The 27,976-nt window shown below is 43.1% G+C and overlaps 1 protein-coding gene across 5 annotated transcripts in view; it reads left to right on the top strand.

Moving 5' to 3' along the window:
* Positions 1-27,976, top strand: part of fer1l4 (fer-1 like family member 4) — a 407,998-nt gene that overhangs the window by 327,512 nt on the left and 52,510 nt on the right. For all 5 annotated transcript variants that reach the window (XM_063040941.1, XM_063040940.1, XM_063040943.1 and 2 more), the window contains exon 37: positions 10,692-10,862. In XM_063040941.1, coding sequence (XP_062897011.1) covers positions 10,692-10,862 — 171 coding nt within the window. The remainder of the gene's footprint in view (positions 1-10,691; positions 10,863-27,976) is intronic.

Raw genomic sequence — 27,976 nt, 5'->3', positions numbered from 1 at the left:
CAGATGTCTTGGTACATACTGGTACCAATGACATAGGAAGGAAAAGCAATGAGGTCCTGAAAAGTGAATTTAGAGAGCTAGGGAGAAAGCTGAGAAGCAGGACCTCCCGGGTTGTAATTTCTGGATTGCTGCCTGTGCCATGTGCCAGTGAGAGTAGAAAAAGGATGATCTGGCAGATAAATGTGTGGCTGAGAAGTTGGTGCAGGGGACAGGGCTTCAAGTTCTTCAATCATTGGGATCTCTTCTGGGGGAGCTATGACCTGTTCAAAAGTGACGGGTTGTACCAGAACCCGAGGGAGACCAATATTCTTTCTTTTTCTTTATCAATCTTTTTATTGATTTAGAAGAAGCATAAATACAAACAAGAGGATAATTATCTCAAGTATATATATCAATAACAATACAAACAGAAAGTGCAGTTAGTTAGTTTTTACAATGTCTCCTGAGACAGTGATGTGCCTCTCATGTGAGATGTGGCAGTCTTGGGGGAACGCCCCTCTCCCGCAGAGCCACATCTGCCAGAAGTGCATACGGCTGGGTGATCTGGAAGACTGTGTAAGGAATCTGGAGCAGCAGCTGGATGATCTTCGACTCATAAGGGAGAATGAGGCAGTCATAGATAAGAGCTACAGGGAGGTAGTCACACCTAGGCTGTCGGAAGCGAGTCGTTGGGTAACAGTCAGAGGGGGGAAAGCGAAGGTGAGCAGACAGGTAGTGCAGAGCACCCCTGTAGCCATTCCCCTGAATAATAAGTTTACCGTCCTGGATACTGTCGGCGGGGACGACCAACCGGGTGTGAGCCACGGTGGCAGGGCCTCCAGCACTGAGTCTGACCCTGTGGTGCAGAAGGGTGGGACGGAGAAGAGGAGAGCTGTCGTCATTAGAGACTCTATAGTCAGGGGAGCAGACAGGAGATTTTGTGGACGTGAGAAGGACACCCGCATGGTTTGTTGCCTCCTGGGTGCCAGGGTCCGGGATGTCTCTGACCGGGTGCATGACATGCTGGTACGAGAGGGAAAGCAACCAGAAGTCGTGATACATGTTGGGACCAACGACATAGGCAGGAAGAGGGATGAGGTCCTGAAGTGTGAGTTTCGGGAATTAGGCAGAAGGCTGAAGAACAGGACCTCAAGGGTGATGTTCTCAGGATTGCTGCCAGTGCTACGTGACAGAGATGGTAAGAATTGGAGGAGATGGCAGTTGAATGCATGGCTGAGGAGTTGGTGCAGGGAGCAGGGTTTTAGATTTTTAGATCATTCGGATCTCTTCTGGGGAAGGTGGAACCTGTACAGATTGGATGCGATGCACCTGAACTCGAGGGGGAGCAATATCCTTGCAGGTAGGTTTGCTAGCATGGTTCGGGAGGGTTTAAACTAATTTGTGAGGGGGATGGGACCCAGAGCGATAGAGCAGTGAAAGAAGTGCATGGAGTAAAGCCAGATCTAACATACAGAGAGGCTTTGAGGAAAGAGAAGCAGAATAAACGGTGTAAAGATAGTAAGGTAGAAGGGCTGAAGTGTGTGTACCTCAATGCAAGAAGCATCAGGAACAAAGGTGATGAACTGAGAGCTTGGATACATACATGGAATTATGATGTAGTGGCCATTACAGAGACTTGGCTGGCACCAGGGCAGGAATGGATTCTCAATATTCCTGGATTTCAGTGCTTTAAAAGGGATAGAGAGGGCGGAAAAAGGGGAGGAGGGGTGGCATTACTGGTCAGGGATACTATTACAGCCACAGAAAGGGTGGGTAATGTAGCAGGATCCTCTTTTGGGTCAATATGGGTGGAAGTCAGGAACAGGAAGGGAGCAGTTACTCTACTGGGGGTATTCTATAGGCCCCCTGGTAGCAGCAGAGATACAGAGGAGCAGATTGGGAGGCAGATTTTGGAAAGGTGCAAAAATAACAGGGTTGTTATCATGGGTGACTTTAACTTCCCTAATATTGATTGGCACCTGATTAGTTCCAAGGGTTTAGATGGGGCAGAATTTGTTAAGTGTGTCCAGGATGGATTCCTGTCACAGTATGTGGACAGGCCGACCAGGGGGAATGCCATACTAGATCTAGTACTAGGTAATGAACCGGGTCAGGTCACAGATCTCTCAGTGGGTGAGCATCTGGGGGACAGTGACCACCGCTCCCTGGCCTTTATAATTATCATGCAAAAGGATAGAATCAAAGAGGACAGGAACATTTTTAATTGGAGAAAGGCAAATTATGAGGCTATAAGGCTAGAACTTGCGGGCGTGAATTGGGATGATGTTTTTGCAGGGAAATGTACTATGGACATGTGGTCGATGTTTAGAGATCTCTTGCGGGATGTAAGGGATAAATTTGTCCCAGTGAGGAAGATAAAGAATGGTAGGGTGAAGGAACCATGGGTGACAAGTGAGGTGGAAAATCTTGTCAGGAGGAAGAAGGCAGCAAACATGAGGTTTAGGAAGCAAGGATCAGATGGGTGTATTGAGGAATATAGGGAAGCAAGAAAGGAGCTTAAGAAGCAGCCGAGAAGAGCAAGAAGGGGGCATGAGAAGGCCTTGGCGAGTAGGGTAAAGGAAAACCCCAAGGCATTCTTCAATTATGTGAAGAAAAAAAGGATGACAGGAGTGAAGGTAGGACCGATTAGAGATAAAGGTGGGAAGATGTGCCTGGAGGCTGTGGAAGTGAGCGAGGTCCTCAATGAATACTTCTCTTTGGTATTCACCAATGAGAGGGAACTTGATGATGGTGAGGACAATATGAGTGAGGTTGATGTTCTGGAGCTTGCTGACATTAAGGGAGAGGAGGTGTTGGAGTTGTTAAAATACATTAGGACAGATAAGTCCCCGGGGCCTGACGGAATATTCCCCAGGCTGCTCCACAAGGCAAGAGAAGAGATTGTTGAGCGTCTGGCTAGGATCTTTATGTCCTCGTTGTCCACGGGAATGGTACCGGAGGATTGGAGGGAGGCAAATGTTGTTCCCTTGTTCAAAAAAGGTAGTAGGGATAGTCCGGGTAATTATAGACCAGTGAGCCTTACCTCTGTGGTGGGAAAGCTGTTGGAAAAGGTTCTTAGAGATAGGATCTATAGGCATTTAGAGAATCATGGTCTGATCAGGGACAGTCAGCATGGCTTTGTGAAGGGCAGATTGTGTCTAACAAGCCTGATAGAGTTCTTTGAGGAGGTGACCAGGCATATAGATGAGGGTAGTGCGGTGGATGTGATCTATATGGATTTTAGTAAGGCCTTTGACAAGGTTCCACATGGTAGGCTTATTCAGAAAGTTAGAAGGCATGGGATCCAGGGGAGTTTGGCCAGGTGGATTCAGAATTGACTTGCCTGCAGAAGGCAGAGGGTGGTGGTGGAGGGAGTACATTCAGATTGGAGGATTGTGACTAGTGGTGTCCCACAAGAATCTGTTCTGGGACCTCTACTTTTTGTGATTTTTATTAACGACCTGGATGTGGGGGTAGAAGGGTGGGTTGGCAAGTTTGCAGACGACACAAAGGTTGGTGGTGTTGTAGATAGTGTAGAGGATTGTCAAAGATTGCAGAGAGCCATTGATAGGATGCATAAGTGGGCTGAGAAGTGGCAGATGGAGTTCAACCCGGAGAAGTGTGAGGTGGTACACTTTGGAAGGACAAACTCCAAGGCAGAGTACAAAGTAAATGGCAGGATACTTGGTAGTGTGGAGGAGCAGAGGGATCTCGGGGTACATGTCCACAGATCCCTGAAAGTTGCCTCACAGGTGGATAGGGTAGCTAAGAAAGCTTATGGGGTGTTAGCTTTCATAAGTCGAGGGATAGAGTTTAAGAGTCGCGAGGTAACGATGCAGCTCTATAAAACTCTGGTTAGGCCACACTTGGAGTATTGTGACCAGTTCTGGTCACCTCACTATAGGAAGTATGTGGAAGCATTGGAAAGGGTACAGAGGAGATTTACCAGGATGCTGTCTGGTTTAGAGAGTATGGATTATGATCAGAGATAAGGGAGCTAGGGCTTTACTCTTTGGAGAGAAGGAGGATGAGAGGAGACATGATAGAGGTGTACAAGATAATAAGAGGAATAGATAAAGTGGATAGCCAGCGCCTCTTCCCCAGGGCACCACTGCTCAATACAAGAGGACATGGCTTTAAGGTAAGGGGTGGGAAGTTCAAGGGAGATACTAGAGGAAAGTTTTTTTACTCAGAGAGTGGTTGGTGCGTGGAATGAACTGCCTGAGTCAGTGGTGGAGGCAGATACACTAGTGAAGTTTAAGAGACTACTAGACAGGTATATGGAGGAATCTAAGGTGGGGGCTTATATGGGAGGCAGGGTTTGAGGGTTGGCACAACATTGTGGGCCAAAGGGCCTGTACTGTGCTGTACTATTCTATGTTCTATGAAATAGCTATTATCAAGATCATACATAGTGTGAAGCTACTATGCAGTCTATAATAAAAAAGAAGACAGCTAATTCTCCTCTTATCAATTCATGGAGAGAAAAAAGATTTTAAATTCTTAAATGAAGGAAAAAAAAACCTACTACACTATACAACAAAAAGGAAGAAAAAGGGACTGGGCAGTCTATTCTGAGGATACGACCAAAAAAAAAGAAAGATTTTCTGATCAAATCTAAAACTTCGAAAAAAAATTGGAAGAGTAATAAATCAAATCAAATGAAAATATTGAATAAAAGGTTGCCAGATTTGCTCAAATTTAAAGGATGTATCAAATGTCTGACGACTTCTTTTCTCTAAACTTAAACAGGACATAATGGAGGAAAGCCAATAAAAGACAGTAGGTGGATTAGAATCCTTCCACTTCAGTAAAATGGCTCTCCTAGACAATAAAGTTGAAAAGGCTATCATACGTTGAACGGAAACAGGAATATTTCTTGGTTCCGATGGGATAATCCCAAATATTGCTGTAAGTAAATTAGGTTGTAGGTCCAGATCCAAGACTTTTGATAACGTTTCAAAAACATCTCTCCGAAAATTATCTAGCTTTATGCAAGACCACAACGTATCTGTTAAAGTGGCCACCTCAATATTACATCTGTCACAAATAGGGATGATGTTGGAAAAAATATGTGCTAGTTTATTCTTTGACATATGGGCCCGAGGCACTACCTTGACCTGTAATAAGGAATGGCGGGCACAAATAGATGAGTTATTAACCAAATGAAAAATTTTACTCCATTGATTATCTGAAAGTGACTCTTGAAATTCCAATTCCCAAGCACGTTTAATTTTATCGTTAGATCTCATTCGTAAATTCAATAGCCGTTTATAAATTATAGCTCTCAACCTTTTTTGAAGTGGTTCAAGCTGAAAGAGAGCATATGTCATATTAGGTGGATAAGCAGAAGGGTAATTTGGCAGCAAACCACGTAAAAAATTCCTAATTTGTAAATATTTTAAAAAGTGTATATTAGATAAATCATATTTATCCACTAACTAAGAGAACAATATTCTTGTGGGCAGGTTTGTTAGAGCTGTTGGAGAAGATTTAAGCTAACTTGGCAGGGGGGGGTGGGAACTAGAATGAAGGGACTCAGAGTAGGATGGATGGTAAAAAAGTAAAGATAGTGTGCAGTCAGATTGTCAGGAATGGCAGGCAGGTGATGGAACTTAGTTGCAGCCAACAGGCTGGGTATCAAAACATTAGGGAGGCAGAATAAGAAGGGATAGCAAATACGTTACTCAAGGTGTTGCATCTAAATGCACGTAGTATAAGAAATAAGGTGGATGATCTTCTTGCACTATTACAGATTGTCAGGTATGATGTTGTGGCCATCACTGAATCGTGGCTGAAGGATGGTTGTAGTTGGGAGCTGAATGTCCAAGGTTACATGATATATCGGAGTGATAGGAAGGTAGGCAGAGGGCATGGTGCGGCTCTACTGGTAAAGAATGGCATCAAATCAGTAGAAAGATGTGACATATGATCGGAAGACGTTGAATCATTATGGTTTGAGTTGATAGACTGCAAGGGTAAAAGGACATTGATAGCAGTTACATACAGGCCTCCCAACAGTGGCTGGGAGGTGGACCACAGGTTACAACAGGAAATAGAAAAGACTAGTCAAAAGGGCAATGTTATGGTAGTCATGGGAGATTTTTACATAGTCATGGGAAAATCAAGCTGGTAATGAATCTCAAGAGAGTGAGTTTGTTGAATGACTAAGAGATGGCTTTTTAGAGCAGTTTGTCATTGAGCCTACTAGGGGATCAGCTATACTGGACTGGGTGTTATGTAATGCACCAGAGGCAATTAGAACGCTTAAGGTAAAAGAACCCTCAGGACCCAGTGATCACAATATGATTGAGTTCAACTTGAAATCTGATAGGAAGAAAGTAAAGTCAGATGTAGCAGTATTTCAGTGGAGTGAGGGAAATTAAGTGGTATGAGAGACCAGTTGGCTAAAGTAAATTGGAAGGAGCTGCTGGCAGAGATGACAGCAGAGCAGCAATGGCAAGTGTTTTTGGGAAAAATGAGGAAGGTGCAGGATGTATGTATTCCAAAAATGGTAAAATAGTATAACCATGGCTGAAAAGGGAAGTCAAAGTTATTGTAAAAGCAAAAGAAAGGGCATACAACAAAGCAAAAATTAATGGGAAGGTAGAGGATTGGGAAGCTTTTAAAAACCTACAGAGAGTAACTAAAAATATCATTAGAAGGGAAAAGATGAAATATGAAAACAAGCTAGCAAATAATATCAAAGTGGATCTTAAAAGTTTTTTCAAGTATGTTAAAAATAAAAGAGAAATGAGAGTGGATATAGGACCACTAGAAAATGAGGCAGGAGAAATAATAACAGGAGACAAGGAGATGGCTGATGAACTAAATGAGTTTTTTGCATCAGTCTTCAATATGGAAGACACCAGCAGTGTGCCTGATGTTGTAGTGTGTGAAGGAAGAGAAGTGGGTGCAGTTGCAAGAGAGAGGGTACTCAAAAAGCTGAAAGACCTAAAGGTACATGAACTGCACCCCAAGGTTCTGAAAGAGGTAGTGTTAGTGATTGTGGTGGCATTAGAAATGATCTTTCAAAAATCATTGGACTCTGGCATGGCGCCAGAGGACTGGAAAATTGCAAATGTCACTCCGCTCTTTAAGAAGAGAAATTATAGACCAGTTCGCCTAACCTGAGTGTTTGGGAAGATGTTAGAGTCAATTGTTAAGGATGAGGATTAAGGAGTACTTGGTGACACAGGACGGGATAGTACAAAGTCAACATGGTTTCCTTCAGGGAAAATCTTGCCTGACAAACCTGTTGGAATTTTTTGAGGAGATTACAAGTAGGATAGATAAACGGGATGCAGTGGATGTTGTATATTTGGACTTTCAGAAGGCTTTTGACAAGGTGCCACACGTGAGGATGCTTACCAAGTTAGGAACCCATGGTATTATAGGAAAGTTATTGACAGGTGGAGGGGCAGGTAATGTTGAGGAAACAGGTAGGATGCAGAAGGACTTGGACAGATTAGGAGAATGCGCTGGAAAGTGGGAAATGAAATACAATGTTGGAAAATGCATGGTCATGCACTTTGGTAGTAGAAATAAATTTTCTAAATGGGGAGAAAGTCCAGGAATCTGTGATGCAGAGGGACTTGAGAGTCCTTGTGCAGAACACTCTGAAGGTTAACTTAAAGGTTGAGTCGGCGGTGATGAAGGCAAATGCCATGTTAGCATTCATTTCAAGAGGTCTATAATACAAAAGCAAGGATGTGATGCTAAGGCTTTATAAGGCACTGGTGCTTCCTTTGCTTGAAGATATTTTCTTCCCATTTCTGTCCTGAACCCTTATCTTGAGACAGTGACCCATGCTTTTCGGCATTCCTGTTGGCGGACACATCAACTCTACATCTACCCAATACCCTTAAAAATGTGTTTGTTTCATTGACATTGTTCTAAATAACAGACACTGTAGACGTAGTCTACTTAATCTCAGGAATTAATCTGTGGAACCTCTATTGTTTTTGCTTGTGTAATGAGGACAGGCTTGTTATGCAGTCTCTATTATTGGAGCAAGATGTCTCTTCTTTTGTATTCAAACCCTCTTCCTATAAAGGCCAATGTACAACTTACCTTATTTATACGGTGAACCTGCATGCTAAACTTCAGTGATTAATGACAAGAATCCACCTTCAACTCCCCTTTAACAGCAGGACATTTCAAAATCTCACCATTTAAAATATGCTTCATATATCTGTTTATTTTACCTAAGTCAATGACTACACTTTCTACTGAACTTTATCAACTCTGTCCTCTTCCTTTTATCATTACACTGTCAATAACCTCCCAAAATCTCTCTTTATCCTCCCCGCAACTCAGACTGCTCTGCAACTTGTAAGATCAGTGGCGTATTAGGCAGGGTTTTTAATTTTACTTTACCAATAAGGTGTTGCCCTTTAATAAAAAGATTTAAAAAGAAAGAAAGATGTTGCCCTCTTTGCATCACAAGAAAGGCTACATCCAGAGAAGTCAGTGCAGAGTGATCTTGTTTTTGAAAATCGACATGATAAATCTGTTTAATTTCTTGATGAATCAGTCCATGTCCATCCAAATACTTATATATCTGGTCCCTTAGAATAGATTCCAATAATTTTCCCACAACTGATGTCAGACTCAACGGCCATAATTTCCAGGTTTCTGTTTGGAGCCTTTTTTAAACAGGGGAACTACATTGGCTATCCTCCAATCCTCTGGTACATTTCCTGTCACGAAGGAATTTTTAAATAACTCTGCTAGGCCCTGGCAATTTCTGCACTTGCCTCCCATAGGGTCCGAGGGAACACCTTGTCAGGCCCTGGGAACTTACCCACCTTGATTTGCCTCAGGGTACCAAATACCTCCTCTATAATTAATCATGTGGATAGTCAGAGGCTTTTTCCCAGGGCTGAAATGGCTGCCACAAGAGGGCACAGAGCAGGTACAGAGGAGATGTCAGGGGTAAGTTTTTTACGCAGAGAGTGATTGAGTGCGTGGAATGGGCTGCCGGCAATGGCGGTGGAGGCGGATACGATAGGGTCTTTTAAGAGACTTTTGGATAGGTACATGGAGCTTAGAAAAATAGAGGGCTATGGGTAAGCCTAGTAATTTCTAAGGTAGGGACATGTTCAGCACAACTTTGTGGGCCGAAGGGCCTGTATTGTGCTGTAGGTTTTCTATGTTTCTATGTAATCTCTACTGGGTCCATGAATTTGTTGCTGCTTTGCCTCACTTCTATAGACTCTGTATTTCATCTCCCGAGTAAAATACAGATGCAAAGAATGCATTTAAGATCTCTAAATCTAATGTACTGATTGACTCAAAAGCTTATTTACAGAAAGTCTGCACAATCACAATATGAATAGTTTTTTAATATATTTATTACTTTTATCATTCTGTAATGTAGGTAAAAAGCATGGTAGGTCATGTCTAACTAATCTTAAGGTTCATTGAGGAAGTTACCAGGAACGTGGATGAAGGCAAGGCAGTGAATGTTGTCATATGGACTTTAGTGAGGTACTTGACGAAGTCCCGCATGGGAGGCTGGTCAAGAAGGTTCAGTTGCTCTGCATTCAAGATGAGGTAGTAAATTGGATGAGACATTGGCTTTGTGGGAGAAGCCAGAGAGTGGTAGTAGATGGTTGCCTCTTTGACTGGAGGCCTGTGACTAGAGGTGTGCCGCAGGGATCGGTACTGAATCCTTTGGTGTTTGTCATCAATACCTATGATCTGGATGACAATGTGGTTAATTGTGTCAGCAAATTTGCGGCTGACACCAAGACTGGATGTGTGGACAGTGAGGAAGGCGATCATGGCTTGCAGAGGGGCCTGCATCAGCTGGGAAAAGGGGCTGCAAATTGACAGTTGGAATTTCATGTAGACAAGTATGAGGTGTTGCTCTTTGGTAGGACCAACCAGGGCAGGTCTTACACGGTGAACAGTAGGGCACTGAGGAGTGTGGTAGAATGAAGGGATCGTTGAAAGTGGCATCACAGGTAGATATGGTCATAAAGAAAGCTTTTGGCACATTGGCTTTCATTAGTCAATGTATTGAGTACAGCGGATGGGATGTTGAGTTGAAGTTGTAAAATATGTTGGTGAGGCTGATTTGGAGGATTGTGTGCAGTTTTAGTCACCTACTACAGGAAAGATGTAAACAAGGTTGAAAGAGTACAGAGAAAATTTGCAAGGATGTTGCTGGCTCTGGAGGACCTGAGTTTAAGGAAAGATTGAATAGGTAGGACTGTATTCTTTAGAACGTAGAAGATTGAGAGGAGATTCAATAGCGATATATTCAAAATTATGATGGGTAGATAGGGTAAATGCAAGCAGGGTTTTTCCACTGGGATTGGGTGGGTTTACAACCAGAGGTCATAGGTTAAGAATGAAAGATGGAAAGTTTAAGGGTAACATGAGAGGAAACTTCTTCACTCAAAGGGTCATGAGACTGTGGAATGAGCTGCCAGCACAAGTGGTCCATGTAAGCTCGATTTCAATGTTTAAAGGAAGTTTGGATAGGTACCTAGATTGTAGGGGTATAGAGGGCTAAGGTCCAGGTGCGGGTTATTGGGAGTAGGCAATTTAAGTGAACTTGATGGGCCGAGTGGCCTGATTCTGTGCTGTACTTCTCTATGACTCTAGTTATTAAGTGATTTCACGCTCTTTAACCTCTGAATCATATTTTGCACAGAATACTTCATTTATTTCATTTGGGAAAATTTTGATTAATGTTACAGAGTTTTTGAAATGACTGTTGCATTTCCGGTGGAAACAGAGCTCACTGTTTCAATATTTGATCACGATATGGTTGGAAAGAATGACCTGATTGGAGAAACAAAGTTGGATTTGGAGAATCGGTATTACAGTAGACACCGGGCACAGTGTGGATTACCAACACAGTATGACATGTGAGTACATTGGGAAAAATAACACATTATTGTCCTGAACACAAGTCATTTAAATGTGCTTCTCAAACTGCTGCAGGTCTGTGAGTGAAAGTCTCCCTTAAGAGTCCCAAGAGAGTCAAGAAGCAAAAACGCGTGTAGTGGTTGTTACTAGGAGAAGGTGCTAGGGATACCAAAAGGCCTAAAGGTGGATAAATCACCTGGATCAGATGACCCACACCCCAGAGATCTGAAAGGGGTCATGAAGAGATTCTAGAAATATTAGTAATGACCCTTCAAGAACTACTGGAGTCAAGGAAATACCTAGAGGACTGGAAAATCACAAGCTTGACACCTTTAATTTAAGAATGGAGGGGGGCAAAAGTCAGGAAATTATAGGCCAGTTAACCTGACCTCAGTGGTTAGTAAGATTTTAGAGTCCATTATTAAGGATAATATTTAAGAATTTTATCGAGTACTTCAAAGAGTCGGGATGATTTCGTTAAGAATAAATTTTACCTGACAAATGTATTAGTATTATTTGAGAAGGTAAAAAGCAGGTTAGACAAATGTGAGTCAGTGGACATTATTTACTTGGATTTTCAGAAGCCCTTTGACAAGTTGACGTATATGAGGCTGCTAAACATGGTGGTAGAGGCAAAGTACTACCTATAGATAGAAAATTGGCTTACTGGCAGGAGGCAAAGAGAGGGAATAAAGGGATCTTTTTCAGGATGGCTGCCAGTAATTAGTAGAGTTCTGCAGGGATCAGTTTTGGGATGACAACTTCAATTATACTTACTTCCTTCCCAAAAAGCGAAACTCAATACAGGTCGACCTTCACTAACCAGGCACCATTGGGATCTGAGGAGTGCCGGATTAGTGAAAATGCAGAATTACAGAAGGATCACATTAAGCATAATCAGTGTCGGATTATCGAAGGAACCGGATTACAGGTAGTTGGATTAGTGAAGGTCAACCTGTAGCATGAATGGCAGTATTGCCTCACTTTCAGATGAGCTCAACACCTTCTATGCCCGCTTTGAAAGGGAGAATATAACTACAGCTCTAAAGATCCCTGCTGCACCTGGTGGCCCTGTGATCTCTGTCTTGGAGGCCAATGTCAGGTTGTCTTTCAGGAGGGTGTACCCTCGCAAGCCGGCAGGCCCCAGTGGAGTACCTGGTAAGGCTCTGAAACCTTGTGCCAACAAACGGGCGGGAGTATTTAAGGACATTTTCAACCTCTTGCTGCTATGGTCGGAAGTTCCCACTTATAATTCCCACAATTATACCAGTGTCTAAGAAGAGCAGTGTGAGCTGCCTTAATAACTATCACACAGTAGCGCTCACATCTACGGCGATGAAATGCTTTGAGAGGTTGGTCATGGCTAGAATGAACTCCTGCCTCAGCAAGGACCTGGACCTGTTGCAATTTGCCTATTGCCACAATAGGTCTATGGCAGATGCAATCTCAACGGCTCTTCACACTGTCTTAGATCACCTGGACAACACCAACACCTATGTCAGGATGCTGTTCGCTGACTATAGCTCAGCATTTAACACCATCATTCCCACAATCCTGATTGAGAAAGTTACAGAACCTGGGCCTCTGTTCCTCCCTCTGCAATTGGATCCTCAACTTCCAAACCAGAAGACCACAATCTGTGCGGATTGGTGATAATATCGCCTCCTCGCTGACAATCAACACTGGTGCCCCTCAGATGTGTGCTTAGCCCACTGCTCTACTCTCTCTATATATTTATTTTATATTCTGTCTTCAAACTGGACCTACCAAAATGAACCACTTCACACTTATCTGGGTTGAACTCCATCTGCCACTTCTCAGCCCAGTTCTGCATCCTATCAATGCCCTGCTGTAACCTCTGACAACCCTCCACACTATCCACAACACCCCCAGCCTTTGTGTCATCATGGATCAAATAGATGGAACTGTGTGGTTATGTACTTCGGTATGAAGAATAAATGTGTAGATTAATTTCTACATGGGAGACAATTCAGAAATCAGAGGTGCAAAGGGACTTGAGAGTCCTAGTTCAGGATTCCAGTAAAGTTAACCTGCAGGTTGAGTCAGTGGTGAGGAAGACGAATGCAATGTTAGCATCCATTTCAATAGGAATCAAAAGGATAAAAGCAAGATGTACTGCTGAAGCTTTGTAAAGCATTGGTCAGACTACATTTGGAATATTGTAAGCTGGAATATTGGAGCTGGAAAGATGTATTGGCCTGGAGAGAGTCCAGAGGTGGTTCACAAGAATAATCCTGGGAACGAAAAGCTGAAAGTATGAGGAATGTTTGAAGTTGCTGGCCCTACAGTCAATGAAGTTCAAAAGAAATAGTGTGTATCTCATAAACTATTCTACATTGAAAGGCCTGGATTGAGTGAATGTGGAGGGGAAGTTTCCATCAGTAGCAGAGTCTAGGATCCAGGGATGCAGCTTCAGAATGAAGGATGTACAAGAAAGAGGAACAGGAGCCTCCTGGCCCATACCACTAGGAACAGGAACAGTTATTTCTCCTCAACCATCAGGTTCTTGAACCAAAGCGGGTAACTTTACTCAACTTCACTCAACCCATCATTGAAATGTTCCCAACCCAGTTTCAAGGACTCTTCATCTTATGTTCTCGATATTTATTGCTTATTTATTTACTTATTATCATTTTTCTTCTTTTTGGATTTGCACAGGTTGTTATCTTTTACACATTGGTTGTTTGTTTGTCTAGTTGCGTATGTTGAGTGTGGACTTCCATTGATTTTTATTGTGTTTCTTTGTATTTACTGTGAATGCCTGCAAGAAAATGAATCTTAGAGTTGTATATAGTGATATACTGTATATGTACTTTGATAATATATTTACTTTGAACTTTGACGTCTCTTTAGAACTCAGATGAGGAGGAATTTCTACAGCCAGAGGACAGTGAATTTGTGGAATTCATTTGCTGTGCAGGGCTATGGAGACCAAGTTATTGGGCATATTTCAGGCAGGGATTGACGGATTCATGATTGGTTTGGGGGCTAAGGGTGGTGGGAGAAGGGGGTTGTGCATGAAAATGAATGTGAATGGGGAAAATCTGCCATGATTGAATGGCAAACCAGACTCAAAGAGCTGACTAGCCTAATTTTTTCTTCTTGGTCTTATCTTATAATTCTGTTAGGTATGAAATTCCATGATTTAGACAAGGTTAAGATGTGAATAGTAAACTTTAACAGGAACCTGGGGGACAATTTTTTCACACAGAAGGTGGCATGTACATAGAACTAACTGCCAGAAGAAGAGGTTGAGGAAGATCCAATAACATTTGGATAGGTACACGGATAGGAAAGACTTAGAGGGATAAGTGTCTAAAGTGAGAAAATGGCACTAGTTTAGATAGGCCTCTTGGTCAGTGTGGACTAATTGAACCTTGAGGTCTATTTCCATCCTGTTTGACTCCAGGGACAATGAAACAATGATAAAATCATGAAATAGTGCATTATTGAAAATAATGACACAATTTTTTTTAGAGTGCTTGTAGCCTTTGCCCTTCTATCAAATGGAAGCTGCAGTTTAGTGAGGGGCTGTTAGGGAAGCTTTGACAAGCTACTGTCGAGTTTTATGTGGGATGGAAGACACTGCATCTAAAGTGCATCATTATTGTCAGCTGAGAATGTTTTGAGTGATGGATGAATTGATTTATTTGAATGAATATAATACATAAAGCATAGTCAGAAGTAAGTTTTTTACACATAAAGTAGTGAGTGTGTGGAACGTCCTGTCAGGGGTGGAGAAAGAGGCAGATATAGGATCATAGAGTCCTAAAAAAGTACAGCACAGAAACAGGCCCTTTGGCCCATCTAGTCCATGCCAAACAACTTAAACTGCCTACACCCATCGATCTGCAGAAGGACCATAGTGCTCCATATCCCTTCCAAAAATGTACCTATCCGAAGTCTTATACAACTTCAACATGACATTCCATTTCTTTTACTCAGTCCTTTGATTTATGAAGGCCAATGTCCTAGAAGCTTTCTTTATGAGCCTATCTTCCTGTGATTCCACTTTCAACACACTATGGACCTGTATTCCCAGATCCCTTTGTTCTATCACACTCCTCTGGTTGGTCCTATCGAAGTTCGATGCCTTAACCAGTGCCTCAGTATCTCTTGAAAACCAAGGTTTCCTATATCTGTAATCTTTACCTTTTATTCTGACAGGCACATACAAGCTTTGTCCTCTCAAAATATCACTTTTGAAGGCCTCCCACCTTGCAAGTTTTGCCAGAAACAGCCTGTTCCAATTCACACTTGCCAGATCCTTTCTGATACCATTAATATTGGCCTTTCTCCAATTTAAAATCTGAACCCATGGGCCAAACATAGAAACATAGAAACATAGAAAATAGGTGCAGGAGTAGGCCATTCGGCCCTTCGAGCCTGCACCGCCATTTATTATGATCATGGCTGATCATCCAACTCAGAACCTCGCCCCAGCCTTCTCTCCATACCCCCTGACCCCCGTAGCCACAAGGGCCATATCTAACTCCCTCTTAAATATAGCCAGTGAACTGGCCTCAACAGTTTCCTGTGGCAGAGAATTCCACAGATTCACCACTCTCTGTGTGAAGAAGTTTTTCCTAATCTCGGTCCTAAAAGGCTTCCCCTCTATCCTCAAACTGTGACCCCTCATTCTGGACTTCCCCAACATCGGGAACAATCTTCCTGCATCTAGCCTGTCCAATCCCTTTAGGATCTTATACGTTTCAATCAGATCCCCCCTCAATCTTCTAAATTCCAACGAGTACAAGCCCAATTCATCCAGTCTTTCTTCATATGAAAGTCCTGCCATCCCAGGAATCAATCTGGTGAACCTTCTTTGTACTCCCTCTATGGCAAAGATGTCTTTCCTCAGATTAGGGGACCAAAACTGCACACAATACTCCAGGTGTGGTCTCACCAAGGCCTTGTACAACTGCAGTAGTACCTCCCTGCTCCTGTACTCGAATCCTCTCGCTATAAATGCCAGCATACCATTCGCCTTTTTCACCGCCTGCTGTACCTGCATGCCCACTTTCAATGACTGGTGTATAATGACACCCAGGTCTCGTTGCACCTCCCCTTTTCCTAAACGGCCACCATTCAGATAATAATCTGTTTTCCTATTTTTGCCACCAAAGTGGATAACCTCACATTTATCCACATTAAATTGCATCTGCCATGAATTTGCCCACTCACCCAACCTATCCAAGTCACCCTGCATCCTCTTAGCATCCTCCTCACTGCTAACACTGCCACCCAGCTTCGTGTCATCCGCAAACTTGGAGATGCTGCATTTAATTCCCTCATCCAAGTCATTAATATATATTGTAAACAACTGGGGTCCCAGCACTGAGCCTTGAGGTACCCCACTAGTCACCGCCTGCCATTCTGAAAAGGTCCCGTTTATTCCCACTCTTTGCTTCCTGTCTGCTAACCAATTCTCTATCCACATCAATACCATACACCCAATACCGTGTGCTTTAAGTTTGCACACTAATCTCCTGTGTGGGACCTTGTCAAAAGCCTTTTGAAAATCCAAATATACCACATCCACTGGTTCTCCCCTATCCACTCTACTAGTTACATCCTCAAAAAATTCTATGACCTTTCTTTTTGCATATTTATTATGAAACTAATGGTATTGTGATCACTAGATGCAAAGTGTTCCCCTTCACAAACTTCTGTCACCTGCCCTGTCTCATTCCCTAATAGCAGATCCAGTATCTCTTACTTTCTCATTGGGACTACGATGTACTGATTAAGGAAAGTTTCCTGAACACATTTGACAAGAGTTATCCCATCTAGACCTTTTACAGTATGGGAGTCCTAGTCAATATGAGGAAAATTAAAATCACCTGCTATAATAACCTGATGTTTTTTGTAACAGTCTGCAATCTCTCTACAAATTTGTTCCTCTGAATCTCTAGGACTGTTGGGTGGTCTGTAATATAGCCCCAGTAATGTGGTCATACCTTTCTTATTTCTCAGTTACACCCATAACGCCTCCCTAGACAAGTTCTCCAGTCCATCGTGACTGAGCACTGCCGTAAAATTTTCCCTGATTAGTAAAGCTAGCCCTCTAACTTTAATCCCTCCTGCTCTGTTGCATCTGAAACAACACAACCCCAGAATACCGAGCTGCCTGTCCAACCTCTCCTACAGCCAAGTTTCATTAATGGCTACAATATCAGAATTCCATGTGTTGATCCATTCACTGGGCTCACCTGCCTTTCCTATGATATTTCTTTCACTGAAATACATGCAGCTCAGGATATTAGTCACACCATGCTCAATCTTTTGCTTCCTGACTTTGTCTAAGGTCATAACAACATCTGTCTCCACAACCTCTCCACTAACTGTTCTGGTACTCTGGTTTCCATCCCCTGAAACATGGTGGAGTTTAAATGAAATATATTGGGGACATATAAAAAAAAACTCTTAGGTAGGCATATGGTTGATAGAAAAATAGAAGACTACAAGGGAGGGAAGTGTTAGATTGATCTTAAAGTAGATTAAAAGGTTGGCACAACATTGTGGGCGAAGGGGCCTGTGTTGTGCTATAGATTTCTATGTCCCATGGAAGAGCTGCACATTCTGAAGTTCTAACTGCGCCTATCCAATATAAGATCAGACTCTTTGGCCCATAAGGTCTGTGTCAACCATGATGCCAATTCAATTGAATCCTTTCTGCCTGCACATACATGCTCCATATCCCTCCATTATCTACCTGCTTTGTGACTGTCTAAATGCCTGTTCAGTGTTTCTATTGTATCTGTTTCCTCTACCTCCCCTGGCGGTGGATTCCAGGCATTTAATACTTCATGTGCAAAAAAACCTTCTTTCAAACCTTTAACTTCCTCCAATCTTAAGACTATGTCCTTGAGTATTTAACAGTGGTTCAAGAGGGCAGCTCAGCACCATCTTCACAAGGGCAACTAGGGATGGGCAATAAATGCTGGTTTAACTGGCAACACCCACATCTTGTATATGATTAAATTTAAAAAATTCCCAGACTATCTACCCTTTCTATGCCTCTCATAATTTAATATACTTCCATCATATCACGCCTCAGACTCTGACACTCAGAGAAACTGACCCATGTTTGTCTAATCCCTCTTTATAGCTAATATTCTCTAGTCCAGACAACATCTTAGAAACATAGAAACATAGAAAACCTACAGCACAATACAGGCCTTTCATAAGTACATGCTGTGCTGAACATGTACTTACTTAGAAATTACCAAAGGTTACCATAGCTCCCTATTTTTCTGAGCTCCATATACCTGTCCAGGAGTCTCTTAAAAGACCTTATCGTATCCACCTCCACCACTGTTGCCAGCAGCCTATTCCACGCACTGACCAATCTCTGTGTAAGTAACATTCCCCTGACATCTCCTCTATACCTACTTCCAAGCACCTTAAAACTGTGCCCTCTTGTGTTAGCCATTTCAGCCCTGGGAAAAAGCCTCTGGCTGTCCACACGATCAATGCCTCTCATCATCTTATACACCTCTATCAGGTCACCTCTCACCCTCCGCAGCTCCAAGATGAAAAGGCTGAGTCCTATGGACTCGGACCCCAAAGTCCCTCTGATCCTCCACACTGCCAGTAGACTTACCATTAGTACTATATTCTGCATCATATTTGACCTACCAAAATGAACCACCTCACACTTATCTGGGTTGAACTCCATCTGCCACTTCTAAGCCCAGATTTGCATCCTATTGATGTTCCGCTGTAACCTCTGACAGCCCTTCACACTGTTCACAATACGATCAACCTTTGTGTCATCAGCAAAGTTACTAACCCATCCTTCCACTTTCTCATCCAGATCATTGATAAAAATCACAGAGAAGGGGTCCCAGAACAGATCCCTGAGGCACACCACTGGTCACAGACCTCCATGAAGAATATGACCCACTCTTTGCCTTCTGTGTTTAAGCCAATTCTGGATCCACAAAGCAAGGTTCCCTTGGATCCCATGACTCCTTACTTTCTCAATAAGCCTTGCATGGGGTACCTTATCAAATGCCTTGCTGAAATCCATATACACTATATCTACTGCTCTACCTTCATCAATATGTTTAGTCACATCCTCAAAAAATTCAATCAGGCTCGTAAGGCATGACATGCCTTTGAAAAAGCCAGCTGACTATTCCTAATCATATTATGCCTCTCCAAATTTTCATTAATCCTGTCTCTCATGATCTTTTCCATCAACTTACCAACCACTGAAGTAAGACTCACTGGTCTATAATTTCCTGGGCTATCTGTACTACCTTTCTTGATTAAGGAAACAACATCTGCAACCCTCCAATCCTTCAGAACCTGTCCCGTCCCCATTGATGAGCAAAAATCATTGCCAGATGCTCAGGAATCTCTTCCCTCGTCTCCCACAGTACCCTGGGGTACACCTTATCCCGTCCCGGAGACTTATCCAACTTGATGCTTTCCAAAAGTTCCAGCATATCCTCTTTCTTAATGTCCATATGCTCAATCTTTTCAATCCACTGTAAGTCATTCCTACAATCGCCAAGATCCTTTTCTGTAGTGGATACTGAAACAAAGTACAGTATTCATTAAGTATCTCTACTATGTCCTCCGGTTCCATACCTACTTTTCCTCTGTCACACTTGATTGGTTCTTTTCTCTCATATCTTACCCTCTTGCTCTTCACATACTTGTAGAATGCCTTGCGGCTTTCCTTAATCCTGCTCACCAAGGCCTTCTCATGGCCCCTTCTGGCTCTCCTAATTTCATCCTTAAGCTCCTTCCTGCTAGCCTTATAATCTTTCAGATCTCTATCATTACCTAGTTTTTTAAACCTTTCAGAAGTTTTTCTTTTCTTCTTGACTAGATTTCAACAACATTTGTGCACCACGGTTCCTGTACCCTACCATCCTTTCGCTGTCTCATTGGAACGTACCTATGCAGAATGCCACGCAAATATCCCCTGAATATTTGCCACATTTCTGCCGTACATTTCCCTGAGAATAGCTGTTCCCAATTTATGCTTCCAAGTTCCTGCCTGATAGCCTCATATTTCCTCTTACTCCAATTAAACGCTTTTCTAACTTGTCTGTTCCTATCCCTCTCCAATGCTATGGTAAAGGAGATAGAATTGTGATCACTATCTCCAAAATGCTCTCCCACTGAGAGATCTGACACCTGACCAGGTTCATTTCCCAATACCAGATCAAGAACAGCCCCTCCTCTTGTAGGCTTATCTACATATTGTGTCAGAAAACCTTCCTGAACACCCCTAAAAAATTCCACACCATCTAAACTCCTTGGTCCAGGGAGATCCCAAGCAATATTTGGGAAATTATAATCCTCCACCAGAACAATCCTGTTATTATTACACCTTTCCAGAATCTGCCTTCCTATCTGCTCCTTGATGTTCCTATTACTATTGGGTAGTCTATAAAAAACACCCAGTAGAGTTATTGATCCCTTCCTGTTTCTATTTTCCACCCACAGTGACTCAGTAGACAACCCCTCCATGACTTCCTCCTTTTTTGCAGCCGTGACATTATCTCTGATCAGCAGTGCCACACCCCCACCTCTTTTGCCTTCCTCCCTGTCCTTTCTGAAACATCTATAGCCTGACACTCTAAATAACCATTCCTGCTTCTAAACCATCCAAGTCTCTGCAAAGGCCACAACATCATAGCTCCAAGTACTGATCCATGCTCTAATCTCATCCACTTTGTTCATGGCGAACCTTGGCGAATCTCTTCTGTACACTCTCTAAAGCCTCCTCATCCTTTCCTGTAACGGGTGACCAGAGTTACATGCAAAAATATGACTGTTATACCCAGTATCCTGACTGATGAAGCAATTTCTTGTATGCTTCATTACTACCCCTTCTCCTTGTGTGTCCATTTTCTGGGAGCTATGGGTTTGCACTGTACATCAATGCTTCTAAGGCTCCTGCCACTTACTGGGTACTTCCTTGTTTGCATTTGACCTCCCAAAGTGCCACACCTCACAGCTGCCCAGATTAATCTCTGCCCATACTTCCAACTGGTCTATATCCTGCTGAATCCTTTGATAACCTTCCTTACAATCCACAACTCCAGCACTCATTATGTTGTCTGCAAACTTACTAATTAGTGCACCTACATTTCCATCCAAATCATACATGTTGCAAACAACAGAGGTCCCAGCACTGACCCCTATGGAACACAACTGATCACAGACCTCCAATCAGGATAATACCTTTGCACTCCACCCTCTGCCTTCTATGGCCAAATCAATTTTGATTACATTCGACCCAGTCTCCATGGACCTCATGTATTTTAATCTCTGGATCAGCCTACCTGAGACCTTGTCAAAAGTTTGGCTAACATCTGTTAAAACAACATTCGCTGTCCTGCTCTGATCAACCATCTTTCATCAGTTAGCTCCTCGTTTGTCTCTATTACCCTTCTTAAACAGAGAAAAATGTTCACTTTTCTCCATTCCTCTAGGAATCCCACTGTTGACCAAAGAGGATGTAAAGACACAAAGATCTCTGTTGAGAGCCCAGCAACCTCCTCACTTCTGTATTTCAAAACCCAGTATAGCGCCATTAGGCCGTGTGGGCCTGCCTTCCTGAACCCCCAGCCCCAACACCTCCTCTTCCTTGATGTGACCATTATCTAGAACATCAGCACTTCCTTCCTGACAGAAGACATGGGCATGTTATTGGAAGGTATTCTAAGGGACTGAATATATAAGTGTTTGGATAGACAGGGACTGATTAGGAATAGTCAACGTGCCTTTGTGCGTGGTAAATCATGTCTAACCAATGATATAGATTTTTTTAAGGAGGTTATCAAGAAAGTTGATGAAGAAAAGTCAGTGGATATTGTCCACATGGACTTTAACAAAGCCTTTGGCAAGGTGCCACATGGGAGGTTGGTAAATAAGGTTCAGTTGTTTGGCAATCAAAGTGAGGTAGTCAATTGGATTAGATATTGGCTTTGTGGGAGAAGCCAGAAAGTGGTAGTAGATGGTTGCTTCTTTGACTGGAGGCCTGTGATGAGTGGAGTGATTCAGAGATTGGAGCTGTGTCCATTATTGTTTGTCATCTACGTCAATGATCTGGATGATAATGTGGTTAACTGGATCAGCAAATTTGCGGATGACACTAAGATTGGAGGTGTAATGGACAACAGAAAAGACTATCAAACATTGCAACGGGGTCTGGAACAGCTGGAAAAATCGGTTGAAATATGGTGGATGGAATTTAGTGCAAACAAGTGCGAGGTGTTCCACTTTGGGAGGAACAACCAGGGGACGTCTTTCACAGTGAGCTAAGGGCCAGGGGTGCAGTACCAGCCAGAGTGCACCGGGCACATCTTTAAGAAAAAAGCCAAACTAAGCAAGGTAATTACTTACCCAGGGTGATTTGAGTATCTCAGAAACTGCTGATATCCTGGGATTTCTATGCACAACAGACTCTGGAGTTCACAAAGAATGGTGCCAAAAACAAAAAAAAACATCCAGCCAGTGGATTTAACAAGATGTTTTCGCTCACACCATGACACCGACCCTCAATCCACCCGTCTCCAGAGCCCTGAGATCTTACACATCTGAATTTGAGCCCGACTCTCAGGCCGAACCCTTGGCATGCCGAACAACAACGGCTGTCCTGAAACCCTGAGAACAGGTCCCATTCCTGCAAAGAACTGAAGTATGTGTGTAACTCCAGGTCAGGGTCTGCAAAAGAACCCTGAAAGGGAAAGCTAAAGATGGAAATAGTGCTGTTGCCGAAGATGCAAGCAAAGGAGTTGCCGTTTAGCGTCATCTTAACTCTGCCTCCAACTTCCTCTATCCACAATGATTCGACACCTTCTGACCCTATGTCACCTCTTTCTAATGATTTGATTTCATTTTTCGCTAACAAAGCAACACTCACCCCTCTGCCTTCCTGCCTATCGTTTTGATATATTATGTACCCTTGGACATTAAGCTATAATCTTTCAGCCATAATTCAGTGACCCCTACAACATCATATCTGCCAGTCTGCAGCTGTGCTGCAAGTTCATCTACCTATCATGCATTTGCCTTATCAAAAGCCTCTTGTCACTACACATTGCCTCTGTCTGTAAATCAGGTACCTCATCTGCAGCAGTATTATTCAACTTTCCCATCATACTTCTTGCATTGAAATATATGCAGCTCAGGACACTTGTCACACCATGCTCAACCCTTTGACTCCTAACTTTGTCTGACGTCTCACCAATATCTGCCTCCACAACCTCCCCACTAACTGTTCTGGCACTCTGGTTCACATTCCCCAGAGTGCAGCATTAACAAACTTTCTCCCTAGGATATTAGTCCCTCTCCTACTCAGGTGCAAACTGTCCCTTCTGTACTGGTCCCACCTTCCCTGGAAGAGAGCCCAATGATCCAAAAATCTTATGTCTTTCCTCCTACACCAACTCCTTAGCCACATATTAAACTGTATAATCATCCTAGTTAGACAACAGAGCAAATTGGGCCATTCAGCCCATCGAGTCTGATCCATCATTCCACCATGGCTGATCCTGGATCCCACTCAACCCCATACACCTGCCTTCTTGCCATATACTTTGATACCCTGACCAATCAGGAAACAATCAACCTCTGCCTTAAATATACTCATGAACTTGGCCTCCATCACAGTCTCCGGCAGAGCATTCCACAGATTCACTACTCTCTAGCTAAAAAAAATTCTCCTTACTTCTGTACTAAAAGGTCGCCCCTCAATTTTGAGACTCTGCCCTCTAGTTCTGGATACCCCCACCACAGGAAGCATCCTGTCCACATCCACCGTATCTAGTCCTTTAAACATTTGGTAGGTTTCAATGAGATCCCCCGACGTTCTTCTAAATTCCAGTGAGTACAGGCCCTAAGCTTCCAGATGCTCCTCATATGTTCAATCTCAGGATCATCCTCTTGAACTTCCTCTGGACTCTCCAATGACAGCACATCCTTTCTCAGATATGGAGCCCAAAACTGTTGACAATACTCCAAGTGCAGCATGACTAGTATCTGATAAAGTCTCAGCATCATCTCCTTGCTTTTATATTCTATTCTCCTTGAAATAAATGCCAACATTACATTTGCCATCTTTACCACAGAACCTGTAAATTAACTTTCTGGGAGTCTTGCACAAGGATTCCTAAGTCGCTTTTGCACCTCTGATGTTTGAACCTTATTCCCATTTAGATAATAGTCTGCACTATTGTTCCTTTTACTGAAATGCATTAACTTACATTTCCCAACACTGTCTTCCATCTGCCACTTCTTTGCCCATTCTTCCAATTTGTCTGAGATCTGCTGCAGTCACATTGCTTCCTCAGCACTACCCCACCTCCACCTATCTTCGCAAACTTTGCCACAAAGCCATCAATTCCATTATCTAAATCAGTGACAAACAATGTGAAAAGTGGTTGTCTTAATACTGACCCCTGAGGAACACCACTGGTCACTGGCAGCCAACCAGAAAGAGTCCCTTTTATTTCCACTATCTGCCTCCTGCCTGAGAGCCATTCCTCTATCCATGGCAGTATCTTTCCTGTAATGCATAGGATTTTATCTTGTTAAGTAGCCTCATGTGTGGCACCTTATCAAACGCCTTCTGAAAATCCAAGTAAATTACATCCACTGCCTCTCCTTTGTCCACCCTGCTTGTTACTTCCTTGAAGAACTCTAGCAGATTTGTCAGGCAAGATTTCCCTTTACAGAAACCATGCTGACTTTGACTTTAGTTTCCAAGTACCCCGAAAGTTCATCCTTAATAAGAGACTCCAACACTTTCTCAACCACTGAGGTTAGACTAACTGACCTATAATTTCCTTTCTTTTGTCCTCCTCCCTTCTTAAAGAGTGGAGTGACATTTGCAATTCTCTTGTCCTCTGGGACCATGCCAGAATCAAGCGATTCTTAAAAGATCTTGACCAATGCACCCATTTTCTCTTCAGCAACCTCTCTCAGGACTCTGGGGTGTAGTCCATCTGCTCTAGGGACTTAGTCACCTTAAGACCTTTCAATTCGTCTGGCACTTTTTCCTTTGTAATAACAATGACACTCACTTCCGCTCCCTGACATTCACGGACCTCTGGTACACTGCTAATGTCTTCCACAGTGAAATCAGATGCTTGGCCTCACTAGCACGTGGCACAAGTAACAATCCTAAGGTCACAGCTCTGGAGGTCCTACCCTTTAACTTAGCACCTAACTGCATGAACTCCCTATGTGGAACCTTGTCACTCATCCTACCCACGTCATGTGTACCTACATGGATAACGACTTCCGACTGTTTACCCTCCCACTTAAGAATGCTGTGGACTTGATCTGCGATATCCCTGACCCCAGCACCCAGGAAGCAACATACCATCTTGGAATCTTGTTCTCACTCACAGAACCTCCTGTCCATACACCTAACTAACCAATCCCCTATCATTACAGCATGCCTCTTCTCCCCCCATCCCTTCTGAGTCACAGAGGTAGACAGTTCCAGAGACCAGACCACTGTGACTTTCATCCCCCCCCTCCCCAACAGCATCTAAGGATGTTGAAGGAGATTGCCACAGGGGTATTCTGCACTGGCTCCTTAAACCCTTTCCCCTTCCTAACCTTCACTCAGTCTCCTGTGTCCTTCAACTTGGGTGTAACTACCTCTCTATACCCTCTCTATCACTCTCTCAGCCTCCCAAATGATCCAGAGTTCATCTAGTTCCAGCCCCAACTCCTTAATGTGGTTTGTTAGAAGCTGCAGCTGGATGCACTTCTTGCAGTTGTAGTTCTTAGGGACACTGGAGGTCTTTCTGCTTTCCCACATCCTGCAAGAGCAGCATTTCACTATCCTGCCTGTGATCTCTACTGTTCTAGCTGAGCAGATATAAAGAAGAGATGGAAAAAAGCTTGAGCTATTCTTCCCTTTGCTTTCTCTGAATGGAACTTCGCTTCAATGAAACCTCGAAGAGCTAAAGCCTTAAGATCACCGCTCTGACTATTTCCACTCAGACGATGGCCTTCCTTTAATTTGCTCTTGCTAATCAATCCCAAACTCTGATTGGTCCCTAGTCAAAGCTCTGTTATGCTGCTGCAACCCACTTCTATCTATTATCCTCGGGCAGTGGGCCTGACTGAAGTCCCCTCCTCTCCAAACTTCTGATGTACAAATTAGTTGCTGGTCAAAGCTTTGTTACTCTGCTGTGACTCACTTCTGCTTTTTATCCTCAAGCAGTGGACCCAATTGAAGTTCCCTCCTCTCCAAACTCCAATACAGATCCATAATTCCTTGAAAGTGGCATCACAGATAGGTAGGGTTGTGAAGAAAGCTTTTGGCACATTGGTCTTCGTAAGTCTGGTAATTGAGTACAAGAGCTAGGATGTTATGTTGAGATTGTATAAGACATTGGTGAGGCCTAATTTGGGTGCTGTGTGCAGGTTTGGTTACTACTGGAAAGATGTAAATAAGATTGAACGAGTGCAGAAAAGATTTACAGGGACGTTGCCAAGTCTTGAGGACCTAAGTTATAGGGAAAGGTTGAATAAGTTAGATCTTTATTCACTAGAATGTAGAAGAATTGAGTATAAGAGCAAAGAGGTCCTTCTGCAGCTGTACAGGGCCCTGGTGAGACCACACCTGGAGTACTGTGTGCAGTTTTGGTCTCCAAATTTGAAGAAGGACATTCTTGCTATTGAGGGAGTGCAGTGTAGGTTCACAAGGTTAATTCTCGGGATGGCGGGGCTGTCATATGTCGAAAGACTGGAGCGACTGGGCTTGTATACTCCGGAACTTAGAAGGCTGAGAGGGGATCTTATTGAAACATATAAGATTATTAAGGGATTGGACACGCTGCAGGCAGGAAGCATGTTCCCGCTGATGGGTGAGTCCAGAACCAGAGGCCACAGTTTAAGAATTAGGGGTAGGTCATTTAGAATGGAGTTGAGGAAAAACTTTTTCACCCAGAGAGTGGTGGATATATGGAATGTTCTGCCCCAGAAGGCAGTGGAGGCCAAGTCTCTGGATGCTTTCAAGAAAGAGATGGATAGAGCTCTTAAAGATAGCAGAATCAAAGGATATGGGGATAAGGCAGGAACTGGATACTGATAGTGGATGATCAGCCATGATCACAGTGAATGGCGGTGCTGGCTTGAAGGGCTGAATGGCCTACTCCTGCACCTATTGTCTATTGTCTATTGTCTATAAGATTAAGGGGGGGGTGGTTGTTGGAGGTATACAAAATTGAGGGGTATAGATAGGGTAAATGCAGGCAGGTTTTTGCCACTGAGGTTGGCTGGGACTAGAACTGGAGGTCAAGGGTTAAGTGTGAAAGGTGAAATGTTTAAGGGGAAGATGAGGAGGAACTACTTCATTCAAGGGGTGGTGAGAGTGTGGAATGAGCTGCCAGTACAAATGGTGGATGTGGGGTTGATATCAACATTTAAGAGAAATTTGGATAGGTACATGCATGGGAAGGGTATGGAGAGCTGCAGGTCAATATGAGTAGGCAGGTTAATACTTCAACATGGACTAGATGGGCCAGAGGGCCTTTTTCTGTGTTGAGAAGGGGGGAGTGGGACTAAATGGGAGAATGGATCAGCTCATGATAAAATGGCCAAGCAGACTCGATGGGCCAAATGGCCGACTTCTGCTCCTTTGTCTTATGGTCTTATGGTAGTGTTCTATGACTATCACTCCATAATGTCTACACTCCATGCCCTTCTTGTTGATGTCAACTTTCTGGAGCTTTGGCGTTGTACTCATCCAGGCAATTGAAGCATTTCACATTTTCCTTCATTTGTGAAATGCTTCAAGGAGTCAAGTGAGCCACTTGAAAGATAGAAAGCCTCTGAGCTCTTTTTTTTTTGCCATGGTGTTTACATGGTTAATTCAAGTTACAGTTCTGATCACTGGTAATTGTTAAACATAGAAATATAGAAAACCTACAGCACAATACAGGCCCTTCAGCCCACAAAGTTCTGCCGAACATGTCCATACCTTAGAAATTACTAGAGTTACCCATAGCCCTCTATTTTTCTAAGTTCCATGTACCTATCCAAGAGTCTTTTAAAAGACCCTATCATATCCGCCTCCACCACCGTTGCCGGCAACCCATTC

The sequence above is a fragment of the Mobula hypostoma genome, chromosome 2 (genome assembly GCF_963921235.1).
Source record: "Mobula hypostoma chromosome 2, sMobHyp1.1, whole genome shotgun sequence".
Lineage (NCBI taxonomy): Eukaryota > Metazoa > Chordata > Chondrichthyes > Myliobatiformes > Myliobatidae > Mobula > Mobula hypostoma.
Note: the sequence above shows the minus strand (reverse complement) of the source record. Positions and strands in the feature narration are given on the sequence as shown.